Source organism: Anguilla rostrata, chromosome 16 (assembly GCF_018555375.3).
Source record: "Anguilla rostrata isolate EN2019 chromosome 16, ASM1855537v3, whole genome shotgun sequence".
Lineage (NCBI taxonomy): Eukaryota > Metazoa > Chordata > Actinopteri > Anguilliformes > Anguillidae > Anguilla > Anguilla rostrata.
Genome location: NC_057948.1, coordinates 3,885,584 through 3,898,809, shown reverse-complemented (window position 1 = coordinate 3,898,809; position 13,226 = coordinate 3,885,584). Strand labels below are relative to the sequence as shown.

Sequence of the window (13,226 nt, the reverse complement as noted above, 5' to 3'; positions counted from 1 at the left end):
TTTGGTTTTCACCTTCTATATACAGTAGTCATTAACTCCCTAGTGTGTTGTTTTGTATCATATCATAAGCATATGTATACATAAAAGTTTCTGCCAAGCAAATGTAATGTAATATGCTTTTTAATTGCTTAAGCTTCTTAAATGAAAAAGCCTACCTCTGTTTTATTATCGTAAATGTATACATAAAAGTATCTGCCAAATAAATGTAATGCAATATGTCCTCAATGCTTTTTAATTGCTTAAGCTTCTTAGATGAAAAAAAGCCTAGCACTGCTTTATTACTGGATGTGAACAACTGTAAGCACACAAGCAGACAAAGCCATATGCATATGCTTCATGCATGGTCATTTTATACATCAAAGTAAATGATTTTTGAAAGATAGAAAATCAAGGTTGCCTTAAGACAGACTTTTTGTAAATTGCGAAAATACCAGGTGGATCTGAGTTATCGAGGGACCCATCTCTGTGGCACCGCAGTGCCCGGCTGTGCCAGACCAAGCATCTGGTTATCGTATATGTGGCGGACATGTTTTCCCACATTATTCATTTCCCCTGACTGAGACTAGGGGGACTGACTGATGGTCAAAACTTTCCCTCTCAGCTGTTTGCACCAGGCCAGCCCCCCCCCCCCCCTTTCTTCAGGGAACCTCACAGACCAGGGGAACCAGCCAATCAGCACTCTCCTGGTACATGAGGCCATTGCCCCTAACCCCCACCCCAGGCCCAAATATTCCCCTCTTACCCTGCCAGGCCCCTGGCCCCACCCCCCTTCCCTAAGCCACTGATATAAATCACATTCACCATGGAAACCACAAGGTGCCATTGGAAGGCTGCTTTACCCATAAAAAGCTTTCACACTTTCATCTTGGACATTTACTCTGGTCATAAAAGGGGGTGTACAGGATCATTTTAACCAATGGGGGCAATAACCTCAGCCCCTTCTTATCCAACCAAAACAAAGATTGATTAGTCTTTGGTTCCCCAGTTTGTGTGAACCATCAGATCAGATGGACACTTCAGTGTGAGGCACAGAAAGATCCAGAACTTTCCCACAGTCACCCCCACCAGACTCAGGTTCCTGTGTCTTTTGTTTAATCAAGTTTATTAGGCAGATTAGAGTTAAGTGAAGAGTATTGTATTTGGGGTAACATGTGACAAATCGGATTTATCAGAGAGATCAGATTGAGGTTAATTAGTGAAGTGTATTAGATAGATAAGGGTTTATTAGTGAAGTGTATTAGATAGATGAGAGTTCATTAGTGAAGTGTTTTAGATAGATGAGAGTTCATTAGTGAAGTGTATTCAACAGATGAGTGTTTATTAGTGAAGTGTATTAGATAGATGAGGGTTTATTAGTGAAGTGTATTAGATAGATGAGGGTTTATTAGTGAAGTGTATTAGATAGATGAGGGTTTATTAGTGAAGTGTATTAGATAGATGAGGGTTTATTAGTGAAGTGTATTAGATAGATGAGGGTTTATTAGTGAAGTGTATTAGATAGATGAGGGTTTATTAGTGAAGTGTATTAGATAGGTGAGAGTTCATTAGTGAAGTGTATTAGGTAGATGAGAGTTCATTACTGAAGTGTATTAGATAGAAGAGGGTTTATTAGTGAAGTGTATTAGGTAGTTGAGAGTTCATTAGTGAAGTGTATTAGATAGATGAGGGTTTATTAGTAAAGTGTATTAGATAGATGAGGGTTTATTAGTGAAGTGTATCAGATAGATGAGGGTTTATTAGTGAAGTGTATTAGACAGATGAGGGTTTGTTAGTGAAGTGTATTAGATAGGTGAGAGTTCATTAGTGAAGTGTATTAGATAGATGAGAGTTAATTAGTGAAGTGTATTAGATAGATGAGGGTTTGTTAGTGAAGTGTATTAGACAGATGAGGGTTTATTTGTGAAGTGCATTAGATTAGGGTGTTGCAGTCTACTGATGTGGTTTCTCTCCACAGTAATCCAGTTTGGGTTTGTGACCCTGTTTGTGGCCTCGTTCCCCTTGGCACCACTCTTTGCCTTGCTCAACAACATCATTGAGATCCGCCTTGACGCCAAGAAGTTTGTGGCAGAACTGCGGAGGCCGGTGGCTGCAAAAGCCAAAGACATCGGTGAGCCTCTGGCCCCCCAGGAAACACACAGCAGGGGTGCGGGGGTGTCTCGCTCCCCAAACAGAGCAGCAGTGCATTGCCGTAACATTACACCAGTAAAACCTGTCAGATATGAACAAATCAGGAAAGAAGGCCATTTGAGACTTCAAAATGTTTGTACCTTGGTAAATGACCATAATGCATCAATTTTTTTAAAATATCACCACTACTGCTACTACTACTACCACAACTACTACTACTACTACTACTACTACTAATAATAATAATAATAATAATAATAATATTTGTATTATTGATTGGAATTGTTGCTTACTTTACTGTATTTTTATTTTTAAATGAGGTTACTCTAATTGTGTAACTACAAACATCTTGTAATTTCGTTCATTAAGTAATAACCACGCCAGCAGTAATTAGAACATTCATAATTTTTCATATATTGGCTCTCCAAATGATATATGTCTTTTTCAGAGACTGCTAGCATTGGCTGGTTTTCAGAACTGTTTGGTTTTGTTCTGCCCTTCTTCATATCAACAATCGTTGTCTTTCTCATATAGCAGTATTGGCAATAGTGCTGATACATGTCCCTTTACCTCCTTTTGATAGAGAATAATTTCTTAATTATACAGTCATAATAAGGCATATTAGCTTAGCGCTCAACTACTCTCAAAAAGTCAAAATAAAGCATATTAGCTTAGCACTGAGCCACTCTCAAACAGTCATAATAAATCATATTAGCTTAGCAATTAACCACACTCTTAACAGTCATAATAAAGCATATTAGCTTAGCAATTAACCACACTCTTAACAGTCATAATAAAGCACATTAGCTGAGCAATTAACCACACTCTTAACAGTCATAATAAAGCACATAAGCTTAGCAATTAACCACACTCTTAACAGTAATAATAAAGTATGTTAGCTTAGCACATACCACATTAGCACTGTAATCTGTGTTTGTAAGTTTGATTGAATAGTTGTACCTACTATCTCCTCTTCTCTCATTTTTTAGGGATCTGGTACAACATTCTCAGAGGGATTGGAAAAGTTGCTGTCATCTTAAATGTAAGTCTTTTCTTCAGCATAGCAGACCACATGAATGAAAACCTGCAGATTTTGCAACACGCAAGTATGTGTGTGTCATGTCAGTATCACAACTGCATGTTGTTCTAGTGAATGTGTCAGTGACTGTGTTTAAGTGTTGAGTGTGTCAGTGACTGTGTGACAGTGTCGAGTGTGTCAGTGACTGTGTGTCAGTGTTGAGTGTGTCAGTGACTGTGTGACAATGTCGAGTGTGTCATTGACTGTGTGACAATGTCGAGTGTGTCAGTGACTGTGTGACAGTGTCGAGTGTGTCAGTGACTGTGTGTAAGTGCCGAGTGTGTCAGTGATTGTGTGACAGTGTCGAGTGTGTCAGTGACTGTGTGTAAGTGTCGAGTGTGTCAGTGACTGTGTCAGTGCTGAGTGTGTCAGTGACTGTGTGTCAGTGCTGAGTGTGTCAGAGACTGTGTGAAAATGTCGAGTGTGTCAGTGACTGTGTGACAATGTCGAGTGTGTCAGTGACTGTGTGACAGTGTCGAGTGTGTCAGTGACTGTGTGTAAGTGCCGAGTGTGTCAGTGACTGTGTGACAGTGTCGAGTGTGTCAGTGACTGTGTGTAAGTGTCGAGTGTGTCAGTGACTGTGTCAGTGCTGAGTGTGTCAGTGACTGTGTGTCAGTGCTGAGTGTGTCAGTGACTGTGTGTCAGTGTCGAGTGTGTCAGTGACTGTGTGTAAGTACTGAGTGTGTCAGTGACTGTGTCACTGTCGAGTGTGTCAGTGACTGTGTGTCAGTGTCAAGTGTGTCAGTGGCTGTGTGTAAGTACTGAGCGTGTCAGTGACTGTGAGTCAGTGTTGAGTGTGTCAGTGACTGTGTGACAGTGTTGAGTGTGCCATTCTGTGTTATGGGAGCTAGCTACTACTAGCTACTATTGTTTAAAGGAGATCAGTGATTCGATTTTAGTCTAGCAGGTGCTTTCTAAATCCATGAATGACCTCCCTACAGTTTCTAGCTATTTCTAGCCAGCGTGGCCCTGATCTCAAGCAAAATGCACCGTTGTGAAAAGCGATTGCAGACAGGAACAGCTAGCTAATATAATTCACATGATTTATCTGCTTGCTTTGTCCTGGATGCCTGTCAGGTGCATGAGAGAAAGCAGAAGATTTCATCAATATTAAGTTTTATTTTTTATTCAAATGGAAACATGCAGTGTGCTTTATTTATTTTTTTTGGCAGGTAACATCATTCTTAGTAATAGGCTATTCATATATCAAAATAACAATATAATCAAAGGAATAATGGCGGTGGATCCATGTAATCTTAGGTCATGTTTTAATACTCTGCGTATTCTGATACATCGGTTCTGTGCAAGCAGCTCTGAATTCAGCCCTTTCCTGCATCGTTGAGTCAATAACAGTCTCATACTCGTTCATACACGGGTGTGCGCGTTGATAAACGGTTACACGCGCTGTAACGTAAAACCATGGGGACCAAATTGGAATGAAATAAATCTTATATTTTCTTCTGTGGAACTCGGTGCCTGGAGAGTAATTAGTTCAGTGAGAAGAAATTTTAGAGATAAAAAGTTCTGTCGAAAATAATTCAATTTGGCCGGGGTAAATTTGTAGTTTTGAATGGACTTCAATGGAGAAATTTGCTTTTTGGCACCAGAGGCTTTCTAAACTGCAATACCTTGAGTAATCACTGGAGTTTATGAGCTTTAAGATAAGGTAAGATAATACAAGATAAAACTTCATTGTCCGTTTTTGCGAAAATTTGTCTTGTATCACAAGCTCCAGCAACCTTCATTAATATAGCGATACGTGAAACATAAGACCATGATATACGCATAAAAACAAGAACAGAAACAACAGACAATAATGACATGCACATAAAAATAAAATAAATAAATAAACTCATATGCACTGTCCATGTGTGTGCATGTGAATTTGCATGGGGTGCGTGGGTTGCACGTTCACAGTTCATTGTGTGTGTGAGTCCATTTGTGTGTGTGAGAGACCATTTGTGTGTGTGTGTGCGTGTGAGACTTCACAGTCCATGTCAGTGTGTGCATGAGAGCACTTGCATGGGGTGGCGGGGGGAGGGGGTGTATGATCACCGCCTTGCTCCTCCGCTGTTTGTTCAACAGTATTATGGAATGAGGAACAAAAGAGTGCTTGTACTTAACCTTCCTACAACTTGGCACTCTAAAGCGCTTCCCAGGGGGCAGAAGTTGGTACTCCTCATGTGAGACATGAGCAGGGTCCTGGGCGAGTTTGTCAGCCAGTTTGAGGGTGCGCTCAGTGCAGCTGTTTAAAAAAGAGTCCTCCGCAGAATGACCCACCACTTTGGAGCCGATCATCAGCAGCCGTAGAATTTCGCAGTTTTACGGAGAATGGCAATCCCTGGTCCCCTGCTCTGCTCCACTAGTGTGGAGTGTCACTAAACAGAGTTTAAAGCCTCAGTGAGCACAAACACAGTTTGTATGTGGCAGTGGTTTGTTTGGCAGTGGTTCGTTCTCGGCTGAGTTTTCCTTCTTTCAATTAGGCTGAAGCCACACATCCTCTGACAAGAAGCAAATTTCGTAATTGCCCCCATTCACGTCCACGAGGCATGCTGGGATAACTGGCAATGCGTGGAATGCTGGTGGAGTGACCGAAAGGACAGGGAACATGGTGCGCTAACCAATCAGATTAAAGATCCGACATGTAAACTGTGTCCGATTTCAAATTTTATTTCTACATTCCACATAGTTGTGTTGTGGACTGGGTTGGGATTTTCAAAATATACAATGTATACACATTTATCGAACGCTTATTTTAGAAGATTTAAAACACACTCACAAGCCGTCATTTGTGGGAGGCGAGAATGATGCCAGGCGATCTCGTGGGAGGGTTATACTGCCAGCTCATCTGGAGGCAAGACACGAGAGAGCAAATTGGATGGGCCAATGGGAGCATAGTGTGCACTCAGTGCTCATGGGAGTTGTATTATCATGTGATATCACCTCAAATCGTCTTAATTATTGTAGATACAATGATTCTTTTCATAAAATCTTTTTACAAAAAGGTCACCTGCCAAAGTGGCTGGTAAGAGTTACCTGCCACTGCCGAATTCTACCTGCGTTTTGTGGATGGCGGGTGTTAATGTCAAGCCCTGCATGTAAGAAAGCTTGTTTGTTGAAGATCCTGAAATTTCTCCATTAAAAAAATGGGGTTGGCTTCTATGGAGGATTATTCAGCCCAAAATTGAAATTAAAATTGAAAATGCAAAAGGAAAATTAAAAACGAAATTTAAAATGGAAAGTGAAAAACATGAAAATGGGTGATTATTCAGCTTAAAAATAAACTTTTTTCATTTTCATTTTTTAAATTTTATTTTCATTTTCATTGTTTTCCTTTTTTATTTTTACGCTGCATGTAAATAGGGGGGTGTGGCCCTCCTATCAATCAAAACAAGGAGGGTGAGTCGCAGTGGCACTTTTCAACCACCAGGGGAAGCCATAGTGCATGTGAGGATTAAAGCCTATCAGAGAATTAGTAACTCGGCAGGAGACTCCAAAATGCTCTCAGGGGGCTCATAGGTTTTAATGGATGAGGTTAATCTGGGCATTTCACTCTTTCCTTCCCTTCCAAAATGCTTATGAGATCTGTGTTGAGATCACTGACAAAAGAAAATGTGTGGTCTATGCATATACAAATAAGTTTACTACAGTATGTTTTAATTTAAATTTTATGTCTTTTGTTCAAACGAAAAGATGGGAAACATCATACCATAGGCCTACTTAACCGTCATAATTTAAAAGGCCAAAATGAGATATAAAATCTTAAATTTTAGAAGCATAGCACATCTGTATTTGCTCAGTATTGCATATCGTCAAATTTTATAATCATGTTGGAATGAGTTTTTCACATTTTCTTTTTTTGAAATGTATGAAACAAGGACAAAACATAAGTTCACATGAATGTTGAACAGTTATTCAAACATGTAACGATACTTAACAAGCACGGAACCGTCCAGACCCACAGCGCAACTCACTTCCGTGGACACGTTTTAGCCACCACCACCTGTGCATGCATCCCACAAAACGAAGCACCACCTGCGCATGCGTCCCACAAAACGTCCCTCAAAGGTTGTCCGTGAGTGAGTGAGTGAGGGAGTGAGTGAGTGAGTGACCACAATTTGCCATGCATACCCCACAGCAGCAGTTCCTGCATGCCGTGGGAAAAACATTGTACTACAAGTCGGAAAAAAAAAGAGATTAAAATGCTTTTCAATTGCTAGTTGAAAAAATACTAGGAAAATGAAAAAGGAAAATGAAAATGTTTTACTTATGAGACATGTTAGCATTTACAGGTGACAGTGCTTATCTGTTGCATAAATGGATCCTGACACCTGTCCAAAAACTGTCTTCACCAGAGATGGAGCAGTGCAAGCATGATGCGTTCCTGCCATGTGCATCTTAAATATCGACAGTGCATTTGAATGACCTCTGCGGCTGTGCTCGTTTACATAACCGGTCTTAGTAAATACCCAGCTAAATTGGAAACATGTGGCGTTGCAGAATTTTGTAGCACCAGTGGTAATTTGCAGCATGCTTAGTAAATATGGCCCTGAAGGTGTAATTATGAATATAAGATGGAGGAATTGCTATAGTAGTTACCTTGTGGGGGCATGGACATTTTCTAGAGTCCATCACTAAATCACTTTTTTTTTTAAATCACTTTTAAAATCACTAAAAGTGATTTGTTCAGCTTTCAGCCAACTGTAAAACAGACTTGTCCTGAGCCAATAGTGAGTATGGGCCCAGAGATTAAAATTTCTTACCAGTTAGGGTTAGAGGGACTAAATGCTCTCTGAAGTCCTGCTTTTAGTTAGTGAGTGTCATTTTTGCAAATGTGTAAAACTATGATGTGCAATTGGGATGCAGAACCAGGAACGATGGAAATTTTAACATTACATTACAGGCATTTAGCAGACACTCTTATCCAGTGCGACTTACACTTGGCATGGCATTTACATTGCATCTATTTATACAGCAGGATATATGCTGAAGCAATGCAGGCTTAGTACCTTGCTTAAGTGTACAATGGCAGTGTCCTACCCAGGAATCAAACCTGTGACCTTTAGGTTACAAGACCCATAATACCCAGTTCCTTCCCATAATACTACACTGCCAGCCTTTTAACAAAATGTCCAAAGCACAAGCACCATAGAAACACTGGGCTCAAGTCATTCTTACTGCCATGTCCCTGCCAGTAGTCACCAAGGATAATGGTGGATGGGGGAGGCCGTTGGCCTGGCAGTGGGGAGGCAGCACTAGCGGGGACAGGTGTGCCAGGAGGAGACGATGCACAGTTCTGGGATTGGCCCTTCATCCATGTTGTTTGTACCCCTGTCAGGAATATGTGACCTCATTCCCTAACGTCCCCTCAGGCAGTTGTGATCTCATTTCCTAACCCCCCCCCCCTCCCCCTCCAGGCTTTTGTGATCTCCTTCTCGTCAGACTTCATCCCTCGGCTTGTGTACCAGTACATGTACAGCCCAGATGGTTCCATGCACGGGTTCGTAAACCACACCCTGTCCTACTTCAACATCAGCCACTTCCAGGAACGCACGAAACCCCTCGAACCCCTGTACCTGGGCTACCAGGTGGACATGTGCAGGTAGGCCCACACTGTCTCACTGCAGTCAGTGAGCCTCACTCAGACACTGAGCACCCACACTGTCTCGCTGCAGTCAGTGAGCCTCACTGAGCACCCACACTGTCTCACTGCAGTCAGTGAGCCTCACTCAGACACTGGGCACCCACACTGTCTCACTGCAGTCAGTGAGCCTCACTGGGGACCCACACTGTCTCAGTGCAGTCAGTGAGCCTCACTGGGCTCCCACACTGTCTCACTGCAGTCAGTGAGCCTCACTCAGACACTGGGCACCCACACTGTCTCACTGCAGTCAGTGAGCTTCACTGGGGACCCACACTGTCTCACTACAGTCAGTGAGCCTCACTCAGACACTGGGCACCCACACTGTCTCACTGCAGTCAGTGAGCCTCACTGGGGACCCACACTGTCTCACTGCAGTCAGTGAGCCTCACTGGGGACCCACACTGTCTCAGTGCAGTCAGTGAGCCTCACTGGGGACCCACACTGTCTCACTGCAGTCAGTGAGCCTCACTCAGACACTGGGCACCCACACTGTCTCACTGCAGTCAGTGAGCCTCACTGGGGACCCACACTGTCTCGCTGCAGTCAGTGAGCCTCACTGGGCACCCACACTGTCTCACTGCAGTCAGTGAGCCTCACTGGGCACCCACACTGTCTCACTGCAGTCAGTGAGCCTCACTCAGACACTGAGCACCCACACTGTCTCACTGCAGTCAGTGAGCCACACTTGGGACCCACACTGTCTCACTGTAGTACTTATGCTTTGTCCTATCTAGGCAGTGGCTGTCTGGAAAGTCACTAAGCACAACGCTGACTAAATATTTTGTCTTCTTTGTAGCCCAGTAAAGTTGTAATGCACAATATGCAAAGCCATGTGTGTATACAATGGCTAAGATTCAGATAACGTTTCCTTAACTTGCATTAAAACATTAGTCTTCACAAGTGCAGTTCAGTAAGTTTATTTTGGTAATCATCACAGACCTGCCAACAGCATAACTGTGAGTTAACATTGAGAACGTGTGATAATGGAATGTAGGGTAAAGTCTTTATTTAATATGCCTTTATTTCTGTGTTATGGATGCGCTCTTCTTCTTCTCATCAGGTACAAAGACTACAGGGAGCCGCCCTGGTCCCAGACCCCCTACGAAGTGTCCAAGGAATTCTGGGCCGTGCTGGCTGCCCGACTGGCCTTCATCATCGTCTTTCAGGTCGGACGGTCCGGGTTTATTAGCAGAGACTTTAATGATACCTCAAGGCTTAAAATTCACTTTAGTATACTTCAAATATACTTCAGCATACTCTTGCTGCATATGCGGTGCTTGCTAGCTAGGCAAAATGTAGTTGAGGTGTACTTTTACCTAAGATGAGGTGAACCCCCTCAACTGGTAGCGCTGGGCGGACACCGGCCACAACTTCCCCCTGCACCAGATCAGACATGAGCACCATCTGATGAAGTGGAACAGACAATGTGGTTAAGCCCATGCCCCGTACTAAGACGCTGTCACCTATAGCAGACTTGTGAGAAAAAGGAAGCACTGATTCCAAAATAAAAGAATCCATAGCTCCAGTGTCTCGCAAGATCTTCACTGGGACTTTCACATTACTTCCCACAAGTGAGACATAACCCTCTGTAATAAATGGTGAGTAGTCAGAATAATAGTCGTGGCTATCAGAGCGGCACAAGGATGTTGGCGGTTGCATCTGCTCTGGGCACTGTGCAAAAGGACTACCAATTTGGATAGGGGCAGCCAACGCCATAGGCTTCACCTGCCCCCTACCTCCTGAGAGCTTAGCCTTATTTTTAAGAACAGGACATTCTGCCTTCCAATGGCCTCTCCCTTGGCAGTAATTACAAACTCTGTTGGGATCAAACTTCCCACTTGACCCACAATCATTATTGAATGAACTGAATTCTGATTTTGACACATTTTGCCTCGCGGAATGTGAACCATTTGCCCTAGGCCAACACAACTCGCGAGCGTGAGCATCTCCAAAAGTACTTCTGTGCGTTAAGACGTACTCCTCGGCTAGGACAGCAGCCTCTGCAGCAGTCTTAACTTTATGCTCATTTATGTATGTGGCTATGTAGCCAGGGACTGAATCTTTGAACTGTTCAAGCACAATAAGATCAGCCAGGTCCTCAAATGTTTCCACCTCCAAAGCAGCGCACCACCGACTAAAATGAGTAACCACACGGCGCACAAACAATAATCCAATTTAGGACATACAGACCTTAACAAAATCAGTGTCCCCCAAACAAATAGCGCAACTTAACCCAAAATGACTATACAGCCAAACAAATGAAAAGCCAATACACTTACCAGCCTACGCTTCCAATAGAACTCATATGAGGCTGAAAGTGACCAAACAGCACTATCAATTAAACCAATACAACAAATTAACAAATTACAAAGAAATGCTTACCCAAATTTAGAAATTAGTTTAAAGGACGAGCCCCCATTTTGTTACAACCCCTGGCTCTCAGGTTGCAACAAAGAATGGGGGACACATGAAACCATTAAATAATTAAATAATTTATTAACAAAGGTCAAGAAATGAAATACATCAACTATGTTATGTAAACGAGCGTCAGTAGAATCAGTGGTGTAAGTGAGTGTGGGTGTGTAGAATATGTTGTGTGTGTTGCAAGGAGTGAACCCAAACAATAAACAAACTAATTAAGTGTGCAGCGGACTGGAGAGAGACCGCACTGGGAACTGGCAACAGCCTTTATGCTGGAGGCCACGCCCAGATCCAGGTGTACGCCCTCAGCTCTGATGAGCCGCCTCCCAAACTAGAATGACAAAGAACAGAAGTGAACAGAAACAACCCAAAAGGGGGCGGGTCGTCACACCCCCTCCCATAAGACGGAATTTCTTCCAGAAATCCGAAAATACAAATAGCCTAATGAAATATAAATAGAAAATGCGCATAAATTAACACCTGATTCCGCTGTCCATCCTCTGGCTGCCACTCTCCCTCCACCTTCAGCAACCCAGTAGGCCTTCCTAGGAAGCAATTTAAGGAAATAGAAGGAGAGGGCAACAAGGGGAGGACAAAAGAAAAACATGTTACTAGGGGCAAGGAGCCCGAGACAGGGCGTCAGCGACGATATTTGCTGAGCCCTTGATGTGGCGAATATCCAGGCAATAACATTGCAGAAACAGTGACCAACGGATTAGCCGTTGATTTGGGCACTGTAGAGAGTTCAGAAATGTTAAGGGGTTGTGGTCTGTATAAACCACTATGGGCACACTTGAACCCACATAAACATCAAAATGTTGCAAGGCCCAAACAAGCGCAAGTGCCTCCTTTTCAACCACGGAGTAGTTTAACTGATACGAGTTGAACTTGCGAGAGAAGAAGCTGACGGGATGATCAATCCCATGTACATCTGACTGCAGGAGGACAGCACCAGCACCCACGTTGCTGGCGTCCACCTGCAGTGTGAAAGGCTGATGAAGCTGAGGAGCAGCTAACACCGGCTCTGAACACAGAATTGACTTGACAGTCTCAAAGGCCGATTGACAGCTAGGCGACCAAACAAACTGAGCTTTGCCTTTAAGCAGGTCTGTGAGCGGGACAACGACAGTGGAGAAATTGCGGCAAAAACTACGATAGTAGCCCACAAGGCCAAGGAAACGCATCAACTCCTTCTTCGTGGTAGGAGGAGGGTACTGCTGGATGGCCCATATTTTAGCCTGTACCGGTCGCACCTGACCTCGTCCGACTACTTTACCAAGGTATGTCACAGTCGCTTTGGCAAACTCACACTTCGCCAAATTGACTGTGAGACGCGCCTCCGCCAACCTGTCAAATAGCGCACGGATTCGTTTGAGGTGCGAGTCCCACGAGTCACTGTGGACCACTGCATCGTCCAAATACACCGCGCAACCCTCGAGACCAGAAATGACACGGTTCATGAGGCGCTGAAAGGTCGCTGGCGCATTCCGCAAGCCAAAACACATAACTGTATATGAATACAGACCAGAGGGGGTGATGAAGGACGATATTTCTTGTGCTCTTGCCGTCAAGGGCACCTGCCAGTAACCTTTTAGCAGATCGAATTTGCTAACAAACTTAGCGGAGCCAACTTGGTCTATACAGTCCTCCATTCGAGGAAGAGGGTACGAGTCAGGTTTGGTGACATTGTTAACCTTTCGGAGGTCAGTACAAAATCTATGCGTTTTATCCACTTTATCCACCAACAAACACGGTGAGGCCCAGCTGGACGACGAGGGAACTGCAATATTGTTATCCAGCATATACTTTATCTCAGAGTCTAACGTTTTACGTCTCTCTGATGAAACACGATAAAAACGCTGCCTGATTGGTTGAGCGTCTCCCACATCTATATCGTGCTCGATCCAATGTGTGCGTGACGGCGTATCTCCAAACAAAGCAGGATAACACCTGATT

General features: G+C 43.4%; 2 protein-coding genes across 2 annotated transcripts in view; one reads left to right on the top strand and one right to left on the bottom strand.

Moving 5' to 3' along the window:
* ano1a (anoctamin 1, calcium activated chloride channel a) overlaps positions 1-13,226 on the top strand; it is a 75,820-nt gene that overhangs the window by 51,602 nt on the left and 10,992 nt on the right. The window contains 4 exon segments of the mRNA XM_064313526.1: positions 1,955-2,107; positions 3,117-3,169; positions 8,623-8,807; positions 9,910-10,015. Coding sequence (XP_064169596.1) covers positions 1,955-2,107; positions 3,117-3,169; positions 8,623-8,807; positions 9,910-10,015 — 497 coding nt within the window.
* Positions 11,006-13,226, bottom strand: part of LOC135242400 (protein NLRC3-like) — a 1,894,071-nt gene continuing 1,891,850 nt past the window's right edge. The window contains exon 50 of the mRNA XM_064313443.1: positions 11,006-11,815. Within this exon, the coding sequence (XP_064169513.1) occupies positions 11,814-11,815 (2 nt within the window). The 3' untranslated portion in view covers positions 11,006-11,813. The remainder of the gene's footprint in view (positions 11,816-13,226) is intronic.